This window comes from Carex rostrata, chromosome 13 (genome assembly GCF_964058835.1).
Source record: "Carex rostrata chromosome 13, lpCarRost1.2, whole genome shotgun sequence".
Lineage (NCBI taxonomy): Eukaryota > Viridiplantae > Streptophyta > Magnoliopsida > Poales > Cyperaceae > Carex > Carex rostrata.
The window spans coordinates 4730074-4752363 of NC_135930.1; the positions used below are offsets into that span (position 1 = coordinate 4730074).

The 22290-nt window shown below is 35.3% G+C and overlaps 1 protein-coding gene across 1 annotated transcript; it reads right to left on the minus strand.

Moving 5' to 3' along the window:
- Positions 1-6743: 6743 nt before the first annotated feature.
- Positions 6744-14182, minus strand: LOC144564276 (poly(ADP-ribose) glycohydrolase 1-like). Its single transcript, XM_078313863.1, has 10 exons — positions 13999-14182; positions 13622-13725; positions 9605-9785; positions 9341-9445; positions 9056-9174; positions 8444-8587; positions 8170-8236; positions 7667-7909; positions 7496-7558; positions 6744-7249 (listed from the first exon to the last, which is right to left on the minus strand). The coding sequence occupies exons 1-10, from the start codon at positions 14179-14181 to the stop codon at positions 6986-6988; spliced, it is 1473 nt and encodes a 490-aa protein (XP_078169989.1). The 5' UTR covers position 14182; the 3' UTR covers positions 6744-6985.
- Between the last annotated feature and the right edge of the window lie 8108 nt (positions 14183-22290).

Below are 22290 nucleotides of genomic sequence, written 5' to 3' on the forward strand. Positions count from 1 at the left end.
TTTTTGTGAATATTAAATAGTTAGATGGTTTAACTTGATCTAATCTGTACTCACAAAAAGAAAATATTACATATATTAATGTCACATCATTTTCAGCATTTAGTCAAGTGTTATTTATATCAATAAAAACGTTCGAGACGCAAATAGGAGATAAGGTAATATATACTGATTCACGTACTGTGGTTTATTTTTATATGCTTTTGATGTAGTTGATATATGCTTGAGTATAGGTAACTCATGAGTTAGGAGTAATGTCATTATTATTGGATTGTTTTGTTACATTAGAGATTGTTTCCTGACTCTATCTAGATGGGTCAAAGATTTTTTTTATTGTTGGTAAAATGTAAAATGGAATTGATATTGTATAAGAGATCGAATTAATTGTTAACTATTGCTCAGAGAAGATACCTTAAATACTCAAATTCAATGTACTTCTATAATTCATGCATGTTTCACACAAAGGAGGTAAAGGACGGCTAAGCCGCACTTTAATTAATTGAAAAAAAATTCTCTTTTTTTTTTTAAATTTCTAATTTTTGAAATAAATAATATTATTCACTCCTCACAAAATAAATTACATGACACTTATTTATCTAGCTAGCCCTCTAATATTAAACATGTTTACACATTTAAAATTATATATCAAAATGTGTGAAATTCACCTTTTTGTAATTTAAAACTATGTTTATAATCTTTCGCTAATTACTAAATGAGCCTTCTCATTTCCCATTGTGTTGCAAATCTTTGCACAAGCTGTGAAGTCGTGAGGGGGAATCGAACTCTCGACTTTTGGGTACAACAACTCTAGGATTTTTTTTTCTAGCCAATTATGCTACCTCTCCTTTCTCTTCTCATTTCCCATTGTGAAACTAAATATTGTGGAAGTTTTTGTGTACGTACGCATGGCCTTGTGCAACAATCAGGGTCAAATCAATAATTCAAAAATGAACTTAGATAGTAATTAGTAACACTAAATTGGTTTTTAAGTATATAATTGTTGAGGGTTAAATTAAGGATAAGATTTTAATGAGGATAAAATTATTTCCATAATTTTCATATGAGGGTCTTGCATTTTTTTAAAAAACCTTGGCAGTGGCTACCAAGTATTAAGTATACGAGGACTTATTGCTACAAACATAATTTTGTAATGAAAATTATGAAAAATTAAGTCAATAAATTTTAAAATGAATTGAGTAGTTAAGTTTAAGACATCACGATTTTAGTGTGTCGTGTGATCGATCAAGTCGCTGACTGCTTTAAGAATAGAAGAGTGACATTATGTACAGATTTAATTAATGTATCATTCGTGAAGTAAATCGGTTTCATCAATTTAAATTAAACATCTAATTATAATCCTCGGCAAATTAATTCAATTTTTTCTGATAACTAATCCAAACCCCGATTGCTATAACTCAATTAGCATCACATTGCGGACCTTTCATGAGTGCCTACAATTTGGAGTATTCCCTTCTTTTCTTTTAGGAGGAAAAATATGGGTGTTGACCGCATTTGATTAATAATTGCATTTACAAAGTTTGTATCTACATATTACAAAAACCACAATTCGCTCAAAACAGTTTAGCTGAAATTAAAGCAAAATAAAATAGAATGAAAATCAGAAGAGCATAAAAATTATTGGAAAATAAAACAAAAAAAACAACAAATTGGAGAGTGAGAGCGGTAGAAATTTGATCCAGCTCAGCGCATGTCCGTGCTCATCTGTACCAGTCCGGTATCCTATTCCTTCATGCCAGCATATCAGGTCTGATCCATATGTCAAGCCCTCATGCCAGTGTACCAGTCAGGTATGGTATGCCCTCGTGACAGCGTACCAGGTCTGACCAGTATTCTATGCCATCATGTCAGCGTAACAGGTTCAGCTGCACCAGTCTTGTATGCTATGTCCTCATGTCAGCGTGCCAGGTCTGATTAGTACCAGTCCAACAATTTGCTATTTCCCTGCACCCATGCACTCACAGACTTGTTAACCAAAGAGTATTTCAATGAAATAAATTTTAGATTTCCAATAAGGGCTGACTTCTCATCCTAATAAAACTTGAGCTGTTCTTCGACTTCCTCTGCGAGGTCAGGTCAGAGTTTTCAGGCTATCTAATCCAACTTACGCTATACTGGTAATTTTTTAAGAAATGGACTGATCAGTGTTCATTTTGAATGAATCTAGTCTGTGCCTATACACTGCATGCCTCTGAAATGTGAAATCTCGTTTTGTGTCCAATTGTGGTTTTGTCAGTCTTTAGTTAAAAATTTATGGTTTGGAATATTTTATAATGTGTATTTGGCAATCTTAACAAAATAATTTTTAAATTAAATTTAAAAAGGAAAAAGAAGTTTATTGATATGTTAATAGACTTGTGAATTGATCGTGCATAAAATTTCTTGTGATTTAAGTGTCATTTGATATTTCATAATTATTAAGTTCCTTGATGAACGATAAATCTTTTTATAAATTTCAATCATTTTTAATGTGTATCTTTTTTTTTTGATAAAAATGGGATAAGGACCCTCTGACTCCCCCACACACACAATTTCATTCAAGAAACCAGCCCCAAAGTTCATTACAAAGCAAGTTTTTCCTACTACAGACCTATGCATCCTACTGATTCTGCAACATAAAACCAAGCTTATACATAGCATAAAAACACCAAAAATGATAACCTGCCTTATTACATGCATATACCTGAAACGAATAAAGAAATTGAGAGAATTTTATGAATCAGAAGAGTTTATTCATTCTTGATTGATTAGTACAAGATACAAATGCCTTTTTATAGAGAATGGCTACTCTGTGTTACAATGGCAGTTACTAACTACCTTCATAGTGATTAGTAGCTAATCATCACTTTAACTAACAACTAACTCTCTAACTGTCCAACCACTCTAACTACTGTTCTGCCTTTGACTGGCTTGAATCTGTTGCTGACTTGTAACTGCCTTATTAGTCCCCCCGCAAGCGAAACCGGGGAATCCCACTGTGAGCTTGGAGCTGAGTAACAAGAACCAGGGTGAAGCCAAGGGCTTGGTAAATATATCCGCAATTTGGTCTCTTGATGAGAGAAACCGAAGTTGGAGAGATTTGGATGCCACCTTTTCACGGACAAAATGGTAATCTATTTCTACGTGTTTGGTTCTTGCATGAACAATTGGGTTGGAAGCTAAGAAGGTGGCTCCAAGGTTATCACACCATAGAATAGGAGGAGAAGCAAGGGAGACATGCAAATCGGTCAAAATGTACTGGAGCCAAATGAGTTCGGAGCTCGTAATAGCAAGGGCTTTGTATTCGGCCTCGGTACTCGATCGAGCTACGGTTGGTTGCTTTTTAGAACTCCAAGAAATAAGGTTATCGCCAAGATATATACAAAACCCCGTTGTAGACTTGCGGTCATCAATAGACCCAGCCCAATCCGCATCACAATACGCATGGAGCATGAGGGAAGTGGCCGGTTTAAGAAAGAGACCATGATCTAATGTTCCTTTGAGATAGCGAAGGATCCTTTTCACGGCTGCCCAATGAAGTGTAGTGGGAGATTGCATAAATTGAGAGACGCGGTTCACCGGAAAGGAGATTTCGGGACGTGTGAGTGTAACGTATTGTAATGCACCCACAATAGATCGGTATAAATGCGGATTATCAAAAGGATCACCTCCAAACCGAGAAAGAGATGTATGGGGCGCCATAGGAGAAGGTAATGGATTGGAGTGTTGCATATTGGCTCGTGTTAGGACCTCATGAATATATTTGGATTGAGAGAGGTGAAGACCGATAGAGATCGGTTTGACTTCTATGCCAAGGAAGTAGTGAAGATGACCCAAGTCTTTGATGGCGAATTGTTGTTGAAGGGAGTGGATGAGAGCTTGAATCACCTCAAAACTGGATCCCGTGACAATGATGTCATCTACGTAGACGAGCACAATGAGAGATGCTCCTTTAGAAGAAAAGGTGAAAAGAGAAGGGGTCGTAGCTTGAAGCTTTGAACCCTTGAGATAGGAGAGCCGAGCTCAAGGCATGGAACCAAGCACGGGGACTTTGCTTAAGGCCATATATCTCTTTTGAAAGTCGACACACATGAGTCGGGCAAGATGGATCTTCAAAACCGGGAGGTTGTTGCATATAGACGGTTTCTTGTAAATCGCCATGGACTACTGATTCTGCAACATAAAACCAAGCTTATACATAGCATAAAAACACCAAAAATGATAACCTGCCTTATTACATGTATATACCATGAAACGAATAAAGAAATTGAGAGAATTTTATCAATCAGAAGAGTTTATTCATTCTTGATTGATTAGTACAAGATACAAATGCCTTTTTATAGAGAATGGCTACTCTGTGTTACAATGGCAGTTACTAACTACCTTCATAGTGATTAGTAGCTAATCATCACTTTAACTAACAACTAACTCTCTAACTGTCCAACCACTCTAACTACTGTTCTGCCTTTGACTGGCTTGAATCTGTTGCTGACTTGTAACTGCCTTATTAATACCACGTGCTAAAGAGAAAAACAAGAGTTGATACAAACAACACTGCAATCACAAAAGATATCGTACAGCAATGCACAAAATATATACGTAACTCTTCTGATTCTTCAATCTTTCTGTATCTCTTGAGTACCAGTACAGCCCTCTACCACTTCATCTGATCCTGTTCCAGACATTGGGTCTTCCTCTGCCAAAGTCATCTCTGTACCTATCTCTATCAAATCCTTACCATCACAACGTAACATCAAAGACAATTTGAGTAAAGAATCATTTGTGTGACTTTGACACCAAAATTTGGCCATAGAAATTATCTGTAAACATAAATGTTGTGTTATTTTACATGTAACCCCTTGGAAAGTTAATTTATTACGTTCTAACCATAATGACCACATAACCACACTTCTAATGAGTTCTACTAATAGCTTATCCTAGCACACAAGCATCTATAACCCACAAGTCTTTTTCACTGTCTCACAATCAAAATGGAAGCCATTAAATGAAGCTATCCATTTCCATATCCTTTGAGCAATAATACATTGAACAAAGAGATGATCCCCTGTTTCTCTATCTCCACAGAACACACACTTATCATCCCCTTGCCATCCTCTCATAATTAAGCAAATTGTCCTTAGTGAAAATTCTTGTTTTCTATTAATCATCCAAACGAAATTTTTATTTTTTAGTGGTATATGTGCTTTCCGTATTAGGACTGCTTTCAATTTAACTCGTATGTTTGTTTTTAATCTGATAATCTGAAATTAGCAAAAACAAAATCCTATAATCTAATATTCAAAAAATAAGCAAGCGGGCAAAGGAGTATATATGGACAAATATTTTGTTCAGTTTTTCTCAATTACAGCATGCATAATGGTTTGTTGACAACAATTAGACAGCTATCGCCTGTGATTTGATCATCAGCCCATATAGGCACAGCCCAGAATGAAGATTAAGAGCTCTGGACCAAGAAAGCATCAATATATTTGTTATTGATATGAAGAGCATGCGCGACCACATTATAATAGTTATTGGGCTCAAACCTGCCTTAGTATCTCGTGCCAGTTCAAAAAACCAAAGATTATTTATTTATTTTGAATAAGAAAGGCAGAGGTTTAATTTATCAATTCCATTTAATTTAATATTTATAGAGAACTTTTCATCCAGATTTCGAACTAAGGATTCTCCAATCGGAGAATTTCCTAAGCTTGAAAAACTGGAGCTTCTAGAACTGCAGAATCTATATATGTGACTGGCACAAGAGAGCTATGCCCATCCTTAGTCACCTCGAAATCAATCATATCCCATATATGTGTATAACAAGGTGAGATCTCATGTTTCTTTGATTGTAAAATTTCTTTACAGTTTCCCATCTTGATTTGTTGTTCATATACTTTTCATGGCTGCACGGCTTTATTTTCGATTGTCAACACTTTTCCATTCTTTTCATTGTAATTTCTCTGCTCTTAGTTATTGCATGAATTAGGTTGAAGATATAATTAACCATAAAAAGAGTCAACATGAAAGAATGCAAGTAGAGGATATTGCATAATCGTACATACCCTCTCTAGAGACCAACAGTTAGATTTCGAGTTTCTTTTCAGTTTGTTGTTCCTGGGTTGTTCAAGTTGCTAGGTTTAATTTTCTATAATATCTGTAGCTTTCAATTTTTGTAATTGTAATTGTACTCCTAAATTTTGCACGGATTTGGATTGGGTTGGGTTGTTGTGATTTACTTCATTTCTGAAACATTTTATATTATTTTTTCCTGGTTGTAATAATTTGGTTCTAATTAAAGCAAGGATACTGGTATTGTCCTGGATTTCCACTGAGCTCGAACAATCTGCAACGAAAGAAGTATTAAATGTTCAAAATAACAGGTTAAGTAGGTCCATTTTTTACACTTTCTAAGAAAGATAAATTTTGGATTTTTTAACTGAAGTACTAAATTATTCATTTCCACTTTTTTCGCTGTGGAAATAAAACATAAAACCCCATATTTTTCTACGCCGGGACCTCTTAATTAATTTTGTGTGACTTTTTTTTAATTTTTTGTGTTCACTACAGATTTAACATATTTTTAATACTTCAATTATATTTTTTTTGTAGTTGTCCCAACCAACCATGTTATCAACTGTTAATAGATTAATTACAATCTACAGTTTATGTTTTGCGATCATCGTCTAGATCTTATATATACATATTATTGCAATCAAACATCAGCTCTGGAAATTAATCATGTAAAATATATTCACTATTTAAGAAAAAAGAACTTATAATATCATATTTAATTAACGTCTCTGTATTTTTGAGATCCCTACAAGACACCTACCTGTTGCTCTTTATCTCTCTCTCCCTCTCTCTCTCGTATAGAAAAGTTGATGTACAAAAACCTCACTACAGTAAAACAAATTAACATGTAATAAAAATTAATTGGGGTTCAATTGGAAGCAAACAATGATTGATATTGCATTCCTATCAATCCAAATCAACGGATCACATAGTCTTTCAACCAAACTGGTTTGCGCTTAACCCGATTCGGCCGATCATCTTGTTGGATCGGATCTGGATTTCGTTTGGAACCCAACATGGAATTGTGCCCCTTATGACCATTAGTGTTACTATTTCCAGATTGAATCCAAGAAAAGAGGTCTAGTGTTGTCTTCTCATCCAATTTCCTTGAGGTGTAATCTACCAGTTTTTTCCACAAATCGCCAACATTCCATTTTTTATTCGTGATATATTCAATTACCTGTTGTCAATAAAATTAAAAATTACATCATACATTAATACTCAGTTACTAATAAATTATGAAACCAGCTAACACATAAGCATCTGATACAATGCACATCTATATATTATAAATTATTTCTAATTTTGTTTTTTCTGATATAATAAAGTTAACTATTTCATTTAAAAAGCTATATATATCATGAATTGCAATGGAGTTCGTACAATTAATAGTAAAAATGAGATGGAATTTCTCAAGAAACTGTACCTGTTCAGATCTCTTCATGGATCCTTCATTAAATGTGTAATAATGAATAAATGGCCTGTTTGACTGCTCAACAAAGATGTTAATTAGACACAAAGTCACATAGAGCTCTCATAAGTCATAACAATAATATAAATATGCTAATTGTTACTTAATATTGTGTAAACAAAGTACCTGAGAAGCGGCAATCCATTGAATTATGCACTTAATTTGTGGGTCCCCACCACATATTCCACACCCCCAATTTCCAGTCGCAATTCCAACATTTGTGTTTTCATTTGTATAATTGCCGCTTCCATTTTCATTTCGATTTCCAATTCCTTGTCCATTCTGGCTGTCATCACCTTTCTCTTTTTCATTGGATATTGAGTTACATGTAATTGCAGTATCTCCATCTACAGGTGGTACTTGGCACTTCTGAAAATTGCGCAAGTCATGAGACCTTGACAAGAACAAAGGAACAGTATTTTGCTTCCTTTTACTGGTACACATTTGTTGTTATAAATATATGTTTGAGATCTTCTTATGGTTAAATAAGTGCTTAATTAAGTTTGTCTGATTTTCTGGCACCAACAACATTTTGGTACCAGTCAAATACAGTGCTGGTATGACAGTACAATTATTGTCAGTGTAGCAATATGGTTTAAGAAAATATGGCAGTATGAAAAATTTAGTACCTGTGAATTGACATAATTAGACTCGTACTTTGATCCATTGAATCCACAAAATGCTTTGTTTACTTCCCTAAAACAAAAATTAAAGATATTGAGAAAAACAGTATAAATAAGCCATATTTTTTTATTAAATTTCGGTATATACCTGCTTTAAAAAAGTTCATGGAATCTGAACAGAAATTTAAATAAAGATTAAACAAAAAATGGTGATCTGTGTTTGTAGACAAGAATAAAAATACACTTTAACAAAAACCAATGTACTGACTGGTACACTTACCTTAGGAGAGACTTGCTATAAAATTGTTCTCTTGATGGTTTATTCAAAGCATCGATAGCTACAATCTGTGTTTTTCTTCTTTCCATTGAATCAACTGGCTTCTTATCCATATATTCTCCGCTAAAACGAAATGATGAACCATACCTACAAAAGCAATCAGACAGAATTTTGTTTTTCGAAGGGGAAGTTTCTTCAATAATTCCAAAGTTTTAGAAGGAAAACGTTATTAAAAAAACCGTCTCAAAAATGCAGTTTTTACCCGGGGTATAAACTTGCTTTATTCAATCAACTTTGTAACAGCATATAGCATTTAGGCACAAGTAGTATACCTTTTTTATGAGTCTTGTTATGGTGTTTCTCTTAGTTTGTTATTTGCTAAAAAGAGGAATATCATCGCTGAAACTTTTTTATATAATAGTATGTCAGTTAATTTCAACCTAGTATAGCATTCAAAACTTTTTTATATAATAGTATGTCAGTTAATTTCAACCTAGTATAGCATCTGAATGCAACTTTTTCATGCAGCCTTTGTACCAGATGTACTAATACTCCTCTCGAAAAGAAATTAAACTATTAAAATATAGAGAAACAGATAATATGCATGCATCTAACCCTGTGTACTCTGCATATCTTTCAACTCCAACAACTTCTACGGCCTCATTATCGCCCATGGATGCCATAAACAACATCCCTACAACCAGTTCTGGATTTATCATGAACCTGATGTGCTCCTGTGTAATGACAATGTCAGAAATTAGAAATTGAAAATAAGTTAAATTGAAGTTTAGAAATGTGTTTTGTCTTTCCCTAAGTAACATAAAATTGAATATCAATAAAACACAAAAACCTTCTCCTTAGAAATATACAGTATAATGTTTATAATTAACAACTTAATACCTGGACACAGCCCATATAAAGTGAATTGCCTCCAAATTTTTCATTTGAAAAGATAACTTCAAGAGCTTCATGCGGTTGATCTTCAATTGAGCCAGAAGTAAAGATCTACTTATTGAAAAATAAAAATAAAATCTTGATTTTCAAGGAAACTAGCTAGTAGACCAACATCTACATAATTTATATTATTGTTTCTCATTCCTACCAATATAAGCTAAGTAAAAATTATTAAAATCACTGAAATACAAAATTTCTTTACAATTGTACCTTGATCGGACATAGAGGGGTGTCAGAACTTTTCCAAAATTCAGCATCGGGGAACGAAGGGAGAACTTTTCGCTCGAAAGATACCACACCATTTGGCATATCTTTGCAAATCCTCTCAAAGTAATGCACAAAGCACTTCACCTTTTCATGTTGGGATTGTCTCCATCCATTGACTAAGGTCCTGAGTAAATTAAAGAGGTGTTATCTTGCATTAGAAACACGTCCTCTTAGGTAACACTTTTATGTACAGTTGCCGAGATGCATGTCCCGGCGTTCTCTGTTTGGTGTTGTATTTTTGACATTCAAAAAAGCATTTCTTTTTAGGTTCTTTATATAATTGATTTTTCTTTATTCAGGTTGTTGAGATTTATGTATCTTTATCGCCTATGATTGGATAGTCGATTATGGTGCATCTCGCCATGTGACTGGTGCTGCTAGGGAGTTCTCTTCCTATACTCACCTAGCAGTTCCAGAGAGCATCCGGATAGCCGATGGTACGGCTCAGCCGGTGGTCGGTAAGGGTACAGTGAAATGTACCAACACTTTGACTTTGTCTAATGTTTTGCATGCTCCTTCTTTTCCTGTGAATCTTCTATCTATAAGTGCCATTGTCTCACAATTAAATTGTGTTGTTTTGTTTGATAATCCCAAGGTGATCTTCCGAGAGAAGGAGACGGGCAAGGAACTTGGGACTGGCACACTGCATAAGGGCCTGTGGTACATGGATAAAGAGGGTATGGACTCGGCCCTCTCATCCATTGTTGAGAGAAGTGTAGAAGACCTGCTGTTGCTCCATCATAGGCGATTGGGTCATTCTTCATTTCCAGTTTTGAGTAGGTTGTATCCGCCTTTGTTTGAAAAGGCAAATAAGGAAAAATTGGTGTGTGATGCGTGTGAGTTAGGTAAGCATACCAGAAGCTCTTATGTTAGCTCTGGTAGTAGGAGGTCTTGTAGTTTTGATTTGATTCATTCGGATGTATGGGGACCTTGTCCTACAACTACTTTGAATGGATTTAGATACTTTGTGTCGTTTATTGATTGTTTTTCTCGTTCAACTTGGCTTTACTTGATGAAAAATAAGAGTGATGTGCTTGCTTGCTTTAAAAATTTCCACAAGATGGTTCAGACTCAATACGGTGCGGTTGTGAAAGTATTGAGATCTGACAACGGGACAGAGTACACTAATAAGGCGTTTGGGGAATACTTGTCATCTCAGGGGATACAGCATCAGACCACGTGTCCGTATACACCAGAGCAGAATGGGGTATCGGAACAGAAGAACAGGCATCTCCTTGAGGTAACTCGGAGTATGATGATTTCGATGAAAGTCCCAAAGTACTTGTGGGGGCAAGCAGTTCTGACAGCAGCATATTTGATCAACAGGATGCCCTCACGGGTATTGGATTGGCGGTCTCCAATTGAGATGCTGACAGGTAAGAATGGAGACATTCTTCCTCTCAAAACTTTTGGGTGTGTGTGCTTTGTACATGACAACAGACCAAATGTGGGGAAACTTGATCCACGGGCGGTGAGATGTATCTTTGTGGGGTACTCAGCCACTCAGAAGGGGTATGCGTGCTGGAGCCCAGTTGAGAGGCGGATGTTTGTGAGTATGGATGTTACCTTTCACGAACCATACTACTCCTCAGAAGCAACATCACCATTTGAAGACTCACTCGATACAAGAGGTATAAGGCGAGAGGGGGAGAGTAGTGGTGATGGTGAGAGGAGGACGGTGAGTGTGGTGGGTGGTATTAGTTGCCCAATTCTTGAGAAATCGGCTGTGGTTGAGCCGAAAAAGGAGAAGGAAAAGGAGAATTCGGTTAGCATTGAGACAGAAGTTGAGAGGATTGAGCCCGATGGTGGTAGAACTCAGGCTCAGGGGGAGTTGCGATATGGTGAGGTGTATGTAAGGAGAACGAAACAGAATGAGGGAACCGTGCCTACAGTGCCACTTGTGCCAAGTCCCTTGTCCCTGCCTACTCCGACTCTCGAGACACCTTCACCATCCACCTCAGACCCAGAATACACAGGTGATATGATTCCTCTCTCTACTCCTCCCACTCCTCTATCGGTAAGGAGGACTTCTCGCGAGAATGCAGGCATTCCTCCTGACCGATATGGTTTCCCACATGACATTGCCAGATTTGTCTCTTACTCACACATATCACCTGTACATGGAGCATTCATTGCATCATTAGACATTGTCTCTATCCCTAAGTGTTGGCAGGTTGCTAAAGAAGATCTAAAGTGGAGAGCAGCCATGCTAGAAGAGCTTAGTGCCCTTTGCAAGAACAAAACGTGGGAACTTGTGTCACTACCACCAAGCAAGAAGGCTGTTGGATGCAAGTGGGTCTTCACAGTAAAGCAGAATCCAGAGGGTCTGATTGAGCGCTACAAGGCTCGATTGGTAGCGAAGGGGTACAGCCAGACCTATGGCATTGACTATGACGAGACCTTTGCACCAGTGGCGAAGATGAGCACAGTGAGGACACTGATTTCCATGGCAGTGAATGGTGGATGGCAGTTACACCAACTCGATGTGAAGAATGCCTTTCTTCATGGTGATTTGTTGGAGGAGGTGTACATGGAGGTTCCACCAGGGTTTGGCACAAACCAGACAATGGGTAAGGTATGCAGACTAAAGAAGTCACTCTATGGGTTGAAGCAGTCCCCTCGGGCATGGTTTGATAGGTTCAGGAGAGCTATGGTAGGCATGGGCTATCAGCAAACCAATGCTGATCACACGGTGTTTACCCGACAACATGATGGTCACATTACTATGCTAGCTGTGTATGTCGATGATATGATCATTACTGGGGATGATGCGGGGGAGATTGCACAGTTGAAGGCAAGATTGGGGAAGGAATTCGAGGTGAAGGATCTGGGACAGCTTAGGTACTTTCTTGGGATTGAGGTGGCTCATGAAGCAGGGGGAATTGTTCTATCTCAGATAAAGTATGTCCTAGACTTGCTCACTCAGACAGGCATGTTGGGGTGCAAGCCTGCAGTATCTCCAATTGATGTAAAGGCCAAGATGAGTGCAGAGGCAGGAGAACAGGTTGATCGTGAGAGGTACCAGAGACTAGTAGGCAGGTTGATCTATCTGGGTCACACTCGTCCCGATATCTCATTTGCAGTGAGCGTGGTGAGCCGTTACATGCATGACCCTAGAAAGGATCATATGGACGCAGTGTACCACATTCTGAGGTACCTGAAGAGTGCACCAGGAAAGGGCCTATTTTTCAGGAAAAATGGGCACATGAACATTGAGGGTTATTGTGACTCTGACTGGGCTAGTTGCCAAGATGACAGGAGATCCACATCTGGCTACTGTATGTTTGTAGGGGGCAACTTGGTCTCATGGAAGAGCAAGAAGCAGCCAGTTGTCTCGAGATCGACGGCAGAAGCCGAGTACAGGGCCATGGCATTAGGAGTTGCCGAGATGCTGTGGTTGAAGAGGTTACTGGAAGATCTCAAGGTGAAGAACGAAGGGAAGATGAAATTGTGGTGCGATAGCAAATCAGCAATTAGCATTACCAACAATCCGGTGCAGCATGACAAAACCAAGCATGTGGAGATCGATAGGTTTTTCATTAAGGAAAAACTGGAAATTGGGCTATTGGAGCTGAGTCACGTAGCTACTAGAGACCAAGTAGCTGACTGCCTCACTAAAGGACTTAGCTCAATGGATCTAGTTAGGTTATGTGACAAGATGGGCTTGATGGATATCTTTTGCCCATTTTGAGGGGGAGTGTTGAGATTTATGTATCTTTATCGCATTATAGAAGTTATAGGGTTATATCGGTAAGAAAGGAATTATAGAAGTTATAGGGTTGCAAATGCAAATTGTTATGCCTATATAAACTGAGGGATCAATGGAATGAATATCAGTTTTTTGAACCACAATTCTTTTCAGGTAATATGATTATACATGAGTTAACCACACTAGAAGACAATGATTCTTCGCTAAGAAATTTAATTGTTTAAAATTTTTGATTTAAAGAAGTAGCTTACACAAACAATTGGTCAAAATTAATCATTGGTAGATGTTTTGAATCTCTATCTTTGGTAGGAAAGAGGCAGAGGAATGCACAAGCAAGCAGACCAGCTATCAGCTCCTAACAAAAATATAAAAGATTTTACTTTAGAACTGTTTATATTCCAAGTACAAAGAGTTAATATTGTTAGCACCACTATTGTAAATTTTGTGGCCAATTTGCAAGTACAAAGAGTTAATATTATTAGCACCACTATTCCAAGTACAAAGAGTTAATATTGTTAGCACCACTATTGTTACCAAACAGTACTGAACTGAACACACAATTGGCATCTCTCTGTGGCAAAATCCATGGGAAATTAATTAAAAAAAAATAGTAAATAATAATATTTACCCGATTTAGGATCAAAATGCCGGCATCTTGTGAACCGAGAATCCGGAGCTCACATTTGTCATTACCACTTAGTTCATTAGATTTATGATAATGAGCTTCTAATAGAGATGGTAACCGCAGTAATAGAGAAGCGAGGTTGGGAATAACCTCATCAAACCATGCCTTTGCGTCATCTCTAGACATGTGCTATGGTAAAAAGATTAAGCAAAATAACATTTTAGCAAACTTTTTTTTAATTGGTAGAAGCAACATTTTGGAAAATTAATTTACTAGAATACATGTGCAATATGCTGGCAGAATATTAACATTAATGGCAAGAATGTATGAATTAACAAATCATTAATTAATATAGTTCTTACCTTTTCCATATATATTAGTTTTAATTAAACTCCTAATTTAGTCTGGTTTTTTTAATGTTTGAGATAAAAATAAAATGTCTCAAGGTCAGCAGTCTATCTATCCACAAATAATTATCCCCTAACTTAAGGTATTATTGTGTTAATTAGCACCCTTAAATCTTAATTAAATTAAGAAACATGACACCCAACATTAGAATAAAAAAGTTGAACCAAACTGAACTCCTCTAAATCGTGCATGCATACATGCATGCATGGCCTCTTTAAGGATATGACACCATTTTCCATTTTAAATTAAAGCAAATGTGAGGAAACTTTTGCCATCCTGAATTGGTCAACTAATTTTCTATAATATTTATTTTATAGAGACTATACATTAACATTTTAGAACATGCATGCAACTCCTATATATATGATATTTAACAAATTTTGTTGGAAGCAATATTGACTGTCTTATCAAATGTGCAAACATTAAAAAGGAAAAAAATTCAATGTTGCTGTTGTCATCAACTATAATTATTTCTACTCGGAAATTACCAAAATTTGATGACTATCAACACCTACCTCATGAAATGAAAAGGTAAAGATAATTAATAGTACCAACCTATCAGTAATGAAGAAGGATCAAATTATTTTACTTCTTTTTTTTTGCTTTTATTATATATGTCACTATTTTATATGTACATTGAAAAATAATTAGTATCAAGAACTTGCAAAAACACACTCATGTAAATATAATTATGGATGTTTATTTTTGAAATGCTTGTTGATTTATACTAAAATAAATCCGAAAAGTAATATTTTATTTTATGTGCATGTAGAAAATAATATATATCACATTTGACAGTTTTATTTTGGCAAATAATAAGTTTTAGAATATTGTTTTTCGAAAATTTAAAGTGAAGATATAATATAGCCATAAAAAAGAAAATTATTTGAATCCTCCTCAGTAATATAATAAAACTTTGTTTGCTTAGGCAAACATATATATAATGCATAATTGAGTGCCAAATTTGCACGTAATATGTCCACAAAGCTTAAATGCTGACAAAAGCCCAAGCTTTTGGGTCATTAAAATTAAAAAAAATTTTAAAAAAATTTAAAAATTTTAAAAAAATTTAAAAATTTAAAAATTTAAAAAAATTTAAAAAAAAAAAAGGAAACATAATGACAATATATCTAGGGACAGCAAAGTAATTACCTGGTCAAAGAAGATAGAGAAACCATTGGAAACACCAAAAGAGAGGGGAGGCTGTGATGAGAAACCAAGTTCTTCACGGAGTTTAGATATGAAGTCGAACAATTTGGCACCTGAGTCGACGTGGCTGACAGTGGGGCCCAGTTTCAGGTTCTTTAGAGAAGTCTCAGCTTCCTCAGGCCAGGCGAGGTGAGAGTGAGAAGAAGAGGTGGTAGAGATGGATATAGGAAGAAATGGTAAGATTGAATTTAGACCTGAGAAACAATCCATGTCCATTGAAGAGAGAGAGACAGGTAGAGAGAGAGAGAGAAAGAGATTAAACAACTTGTGCATTCTCTTAATTTATATATGACATATATAACCCGTTATTGAGGAATTTAAAAAATGGCGCACCTTTGAGGTGAGAGGATAAATTATAATAAGTCATTAGCTGATTTACATTTATCTACTTACAATGAGATGTCAAATTTTTACTGGCTAACAAGCATTTTGTATCCGATTGTGTCATGCCCCGTAAGAACAAAGTGTAAGGTTAATTTTGAGGTTTTGGAATTTTGGATTTTAGTTTGGAGTCTTGTATCGGAAGGGTCCTGTTGTCTCCAGTTGTAAAGAACTGTATGCACCAATTGAATATTCAGAAGAATTCACATCTTTCTTCTTTAACACGAGCTGATTATTTTCTGTAACATTTTTTTAAATAAAAAAAATATGGACCATCAAATCAGAAATATTTCAAAATTTATGATTGGTTGATTTTGTGAAAACTTTCATTGCTTGGTTTTGCTGTTTGGCCAATTTTTTTTTTTTTTTCTGGGGCAGCAACTTCCAGAAGTGGTAATGAAAAATTTGGGCTGCGTTGTTTTTTTTTTATTCCTTCAGTGATTTTAACTCAAACATATATATGTCAGTGAGAACAAAAAAATAAATAAAATAAGAGCATTGCAAATTGGTGTTCCACCAATTATGGTTCTCTTTTTCTTTGTTATTTGTAGGTATGTGAGTAAGCTTCTCAGGTGCTTCTAATTAAAGATGTTGGACCTTCATCCCAAGAACTGTTGAGAAGGATTTTTAGTAATTAAAAAATATTTAGCTTTTATCAAAAGGTTTTTTTTTTGTCAAGTAATAGGGTCCGCACAGACCGTAAATTCTGAACTTACCACCGGTTGTCTGGAACTTTAAATCTTGACACGTGTGCAGATTGGGTCCGCGTATTATTTTTGGAGCATGCGCAAACCTGATATGCACACTAAAATTATGTTGTTATGTGAAGAAAGAGAATAGAACAGAGGAAAAAAAAAAAAAACTACCAAAATGTAGAATAGGTCTGCGCACTTGTCAAAAATTGCATCTGCTCACGTGCCAAGTAGTGTTTTGCTATACCCGAAACGGGTTAAACCCGTTTTACCCGGCCCGTACCCGTTACCCGTTTGACCCGTACCCGTTGCCCGGGTCAAACGGGTAGACGGGTAATATACGGGCCGGACAAGGCATTTGAAAAAAAAACCCGTTGTACCCGTACCCGTTTACCCGCCTACCCGTACCCGCCTATCCGTACCCGTCTACCCGTCTACCCGTACCCGTTACCCGTACCCGTTACCCGTACCCGTTACCCGTACCCGTTACCCGTACCCGACCCGTTACAAAATTTGAATTTCAAATTTTTTTTGGCGGCCTCCTTTTAAAATTCAGATCCAGTGCAATTCTAATCTGCTACAATCCTAAGGGATTGTAGGGTCCCTCCAATTCCAAATCCAACCTTTTATTTAAATCTGCTACAATCCTAAGTAAATCTGGGCCGTTCGTTTCTATTAAACAAAAAAAAAAAAAAAACCCGTCCGGACCGGACCCGTACCCGTGGTACCCGTACCCGTCAACCCGCAACGGGTACGGGTAATAAACGGACCGGATAGAGGTTTTGGAAAAATTACCCGTCTACCCGTCACGGGTTTTACCCGTACCCGGCCTACCCCTTTACCCGTCCTACCCGTTACCCCTAACGGGTTACCCGGAACGGGTCACGGGTAACCCGTTAGCAAACCACTGGTGCCAAGTTTTAAATTTTTCTTAAAGCAATGATAAGGTAAGAATTTTGAAAGTTAAGAGTGGTAACTAATTAAGATTTGTTCAAAGCCCTTTGAACAAAACCCAGTCCTTTAAGAAAATAAATTGGAAATGTACCATGTGTGTGTAAGCCCTTTCTGTCAAGGCCCAATAATAGGAGTAAAATGTGTTCTTTTATTTATGGGCCTTACTTTTAGAGAGTCTCACACCTAATATGTTTATAATTATTTAGTAATTGCATGAGATCAATTTCACACTTTTGTTGGTAAGTTTCATGTTCCATCACAACAATGACTTTTTCTTCTGTTCTATTAAACGAACTAACCACAGAGGTAAATTCTTATGTGTGCACAATTGTGTGATTGTAGGGCAACTAGTTTGTGGTTCCAAAAGTATGAACAAAATGAATGCATAGGTTTTGCAAGATGTTGAAATATTTTATTGAAAAATCAATTTTATTTTTCGTCGAGTATTACATGATTCGTTCTTCAATTTTAAAAGTCAAATTCGTACAATATTCACTCTTTATTAAATTTACAAGTAAAGTGCCAACGTATTGGACAAGAGAATCGATGATGGAAACGTTTGTCATTAATTTCTTTGTAACAATGAGAAATGTTGGTACTAATATAATAATTTCATTAGAAATATAAATTGTAAGAATGAGAATCGATGATGGAAACATTTGTCATTTCTGTGTGCAAGTTAAATATGTGCGTTTTATTAATTGGAAAATACCTAAATCCTACTAAGTATATCGCATAATTAAACGTGTAATTAAAAATATATATATATTAGAAAAATGAAGGCAACATTTAACGCAAATCTTTCACACTATATCTGTCCACGTACACTGTTGTGGACTCAAAGACTGAGGTCCACACTATGCCGGTGCAGTCCTAAACAAGGGTCTGCACCGATGTTCTACAGCTCAACATTTTCCTTTTTGTTTTTCTTATTCCAATTTCAACTTTGAAATTCAACTTTGAGGCCCATAATTCCTCCCAAAGAATGCGAATTCCAAGAAACAACATTTTATTTCTTTAGACAAAAAAAACTGATGCGGCCGCAGAACATCGATACGAACAGCTATTTGCGGTAGCATCGACATTGTGCAGACCCCAATTTTTAGGTCTGCACCGATGTTCTGCTGCCATGGTAAATTTCGAATTCTCCAAAAATTGAGGTTATTTTATTTTATTTTTCAGAAAATAGTAAAAATAAAAATTTCGGCACGAGAGATTGCACGCTCATGCATAAATTTAACCAAAAAAACATGAAAAATATAAAGTTTTATAGAAAAAAAAAGGATATATACATAGGAGGAGAACTAGAGGTTCTTAAGTTAATTCACTAAAAACCTTTTTAGATGAGCTTAACTTCAAATATATCGGATTTATTTTAAATGATGAATCTAAATTATTGAAACTTATCTACTTCACAAGTTATGTATTTATATGTCAAATATAAAAAAATTTAATTTATTTTAATATAAAGTCAATTAAGCAATCAAAAAATTAATAAAAAAAATAAACGCATTAAACTTACTTTAAAAACTTTTTTACTGCTTGACTTAAAATTAATTCAAAAATTTATAAATCTAACATATAAACGAACCACTTGTAAAATAAATCAGTTTCAAGTTTAAATTCACTATTTAAAATTAATTTGATAAATTTTAAAGTTGAACTTACTAAAAAAATTGATCTAACTTAAGAACACCCTACTTATACTCGATATATTTATTTGCAAATCATGATTTGCATTATTTAAGAAAAATGTACGCGTATACGGAACCAGAAGTTTGAAGAGAATACAAAACTATTAATTACAATCGCTCTCACTTAATAGATGTGTGTGACGTGGACAGAGTTTCAGTAACCTAAAATTGTGACCACTTGATAAAGATCTGATATATAAGATCTGATATATTGGAATATGCTAGTATAGAGCCCCTCTATGCAACGCTTTGAATTTTGACCTTTCAAAGTCTTAACGGTCGATCCGAACCGTTCATCTTGTTCTCCATGTTAATATGTATTTGGATATCAAATTTTACATTTTTTAGAATTTTTTTACTATTTCTTTAGATTTATTGAAAATCGCTCTTTTTTTATGGTCCAGATTTGCTGAAAACAGCGATTTTCAATAAATCTAAAGAAATAGTAAAGAAATTCCAAAAAATGTAAAATTTGGTCTCCAAATACATATTAATATGGAGAACAAGATGAACGGTTCGGATCGACCGTTAGAATTTTAAAAAATTAAAATCCAAAGCATTGCATGGAGGGGCTCTATGCTATGCATAGGATGCTAGCATATTCCCTGATATATTTATTGGTATTGCGAATTATTTTCGATTTGAAAGTATTGTTTTGTCCAAGCTGCGCAAATTGGATGTACAGACAAGTCATATCTTCGAAAAAAGGAGGATCACATTTATTTTTAACAATCTTTAAATTAAAGTTTTAATTTGAAAAAAAAAAGAGGATAATATTTATTTTTATTTTGATCTACTGACAAAAATAATATTTTTTGTGCAAGAAATTGCATATTTGAAAACAAGAAGAAACAATACTTTATAATAGTTGTTGACTTGTTATTGCCCCAGTCCATTTTGGGCTGAGCAATGACTCTGTAAATGCCTTTGTTATTATCAAAAAAAAAAAAAAACAATACTTTATAATAGTTGTTGACTTAGTGGGTTCCCACTATCCATCAAAAAAAAAAAAAAAATTGTTGACTTGACCTTCAACCTTTAATAAAAAAATTAATTTGAAATTATAAATTGCAAAACAAGTCATGTTTATAGAAAATGGTGAAATTAAAAGTATATTTTATCATATTCAAAGACTTGAATTTTAATGGGTTCAATTTAAGGTTTTGAATATATAATAAAAACTATAATTAAATTGAATAAATTTTAATTATTAGACGATTAATATTTTTCATGACATATTTTATAGATTTAAAATTTATTTAATCTCATTTAAATTGATATTGGATATTTAAAGGATTATTGTCAATTAATTATTCTTTCTTAAGAAAAATTAGGACCAAAAACATTATTTTGTCTCTGACATAGGTTGAAAAATAATTGTTGCGTTTTTTACAGGAAAAGGAAAATCATTTTTTTTTAAACCATAAACCCAAAACTATTTTTCCATCTCTAGCATCCATCGTAACATTTTTAGCCGAGTTTTTTAAAAATACTCAAAAAAAAAACAAATTATTAAAAATAACCATGTTTCAGGAAAAATTTTAAAAATGCCCAAACCGCTCAATTTTTCGGCTGTCCTGAATATTTATTCCGAACCGCCAAATTTCCTATCGGTCCGAGATTTTTTTTTTTTTTTTTTTTTAGCAAATTTTTTTAGGCACCTCAACTTTGCACCTCTGATTAACATAGCAAATCACCTTCAAAAATCATGAAAATTGACCGACATGCAGTCTTGACATGGTAGAACAGGACTGTGAAGTTTCATACAAAATCTCCAAACAGGTCGTGAGATATCGGCTCTCAAAAATTGCCCGAATTGCTGAATATTTTATTCTGAGTCCAACTTTGCACCTCTGATTAACATAGCAAACCACCTTCAAAAATCGGTAAAATTGACCGTCATGCATTCTTGACATGGTAGAACAGGACTGTGAAGTTTCATACAAAATCTCTGAACAGGAAATTCTTGACAAAGTTGAGGTGCCTAAAAAAATTTGCAAAAAAAAAAAAAAAAAAAATCTCGGACCGCCAAAAATATTGGCGGTTCGGAAAAAAAAAAAAATCTCGGACCGCCAGGAAATTTGACAGTTCGGAATAAATATTCAGGACCGCCGAAAAATTGAGCGGTTTGGACATTTTAAAAAAATTTCCTGAAACATAGTTATTTTTAATATTATTTTTTTTGGGTATTTTTAAAAAACTCGGCATTTTTAGTCCTTTTCTTGTTTCTTTGCAGCTATCAACAAAAGAACAGATAAAACAAGTGGCAAGACATTGAACCTTATCCAATCCTGGGAATGAAATATGCTCCTTTTCTTGTGAAAAGGAGAACCCTCCTATTCTCCAATCCGAACCGTTTAAAATCGATCAAACGGTTTCAATTACATCTGATTTATTTATGCTTTGAGATTCGTGCCATGTTAAAAAGAAATTGAAGTCATTTGATCAATGTTGAACGGTTCGGATTGGAGAATAGGAGAGTCCTCCTTTTCTCAAGAAAAGGAGCAGATTGGCTTCCCCAATCCTGTGGCCATCAACTGAATACATTTATCGTCTACTGCGCGGAATGACCAGCGCGCGCATTAATACTGCTTGATTACTATAGAAGGGTTTATTCTCGGAATCCAAAACAAATCATAAGAATCTTGATGCTGGTTGGACGGCATGATCCGTTTGCTGAGAGATGATACGTTGTAGACAATCCGATATGTTCGGCGAATACCACCAAATGGGGGTGCGTATCCTCTGAGATATCTCAACTTTTGCGTGACCGACGTGTCCGGTGCCTATTCGGGGGTGATGTAGGGGGTCAGTATTATGTTTGCTTTGAGATTCGTTCAGAGAGTATTTAAACGGTTGGGATTTTCCAAAAGATCACGCAAAGTTTGAGATATCTCAGAGGATACGAATTCACCAAATGGTCGGTGACTCCGCGTCTCTGCCACTCTGACTTTTCA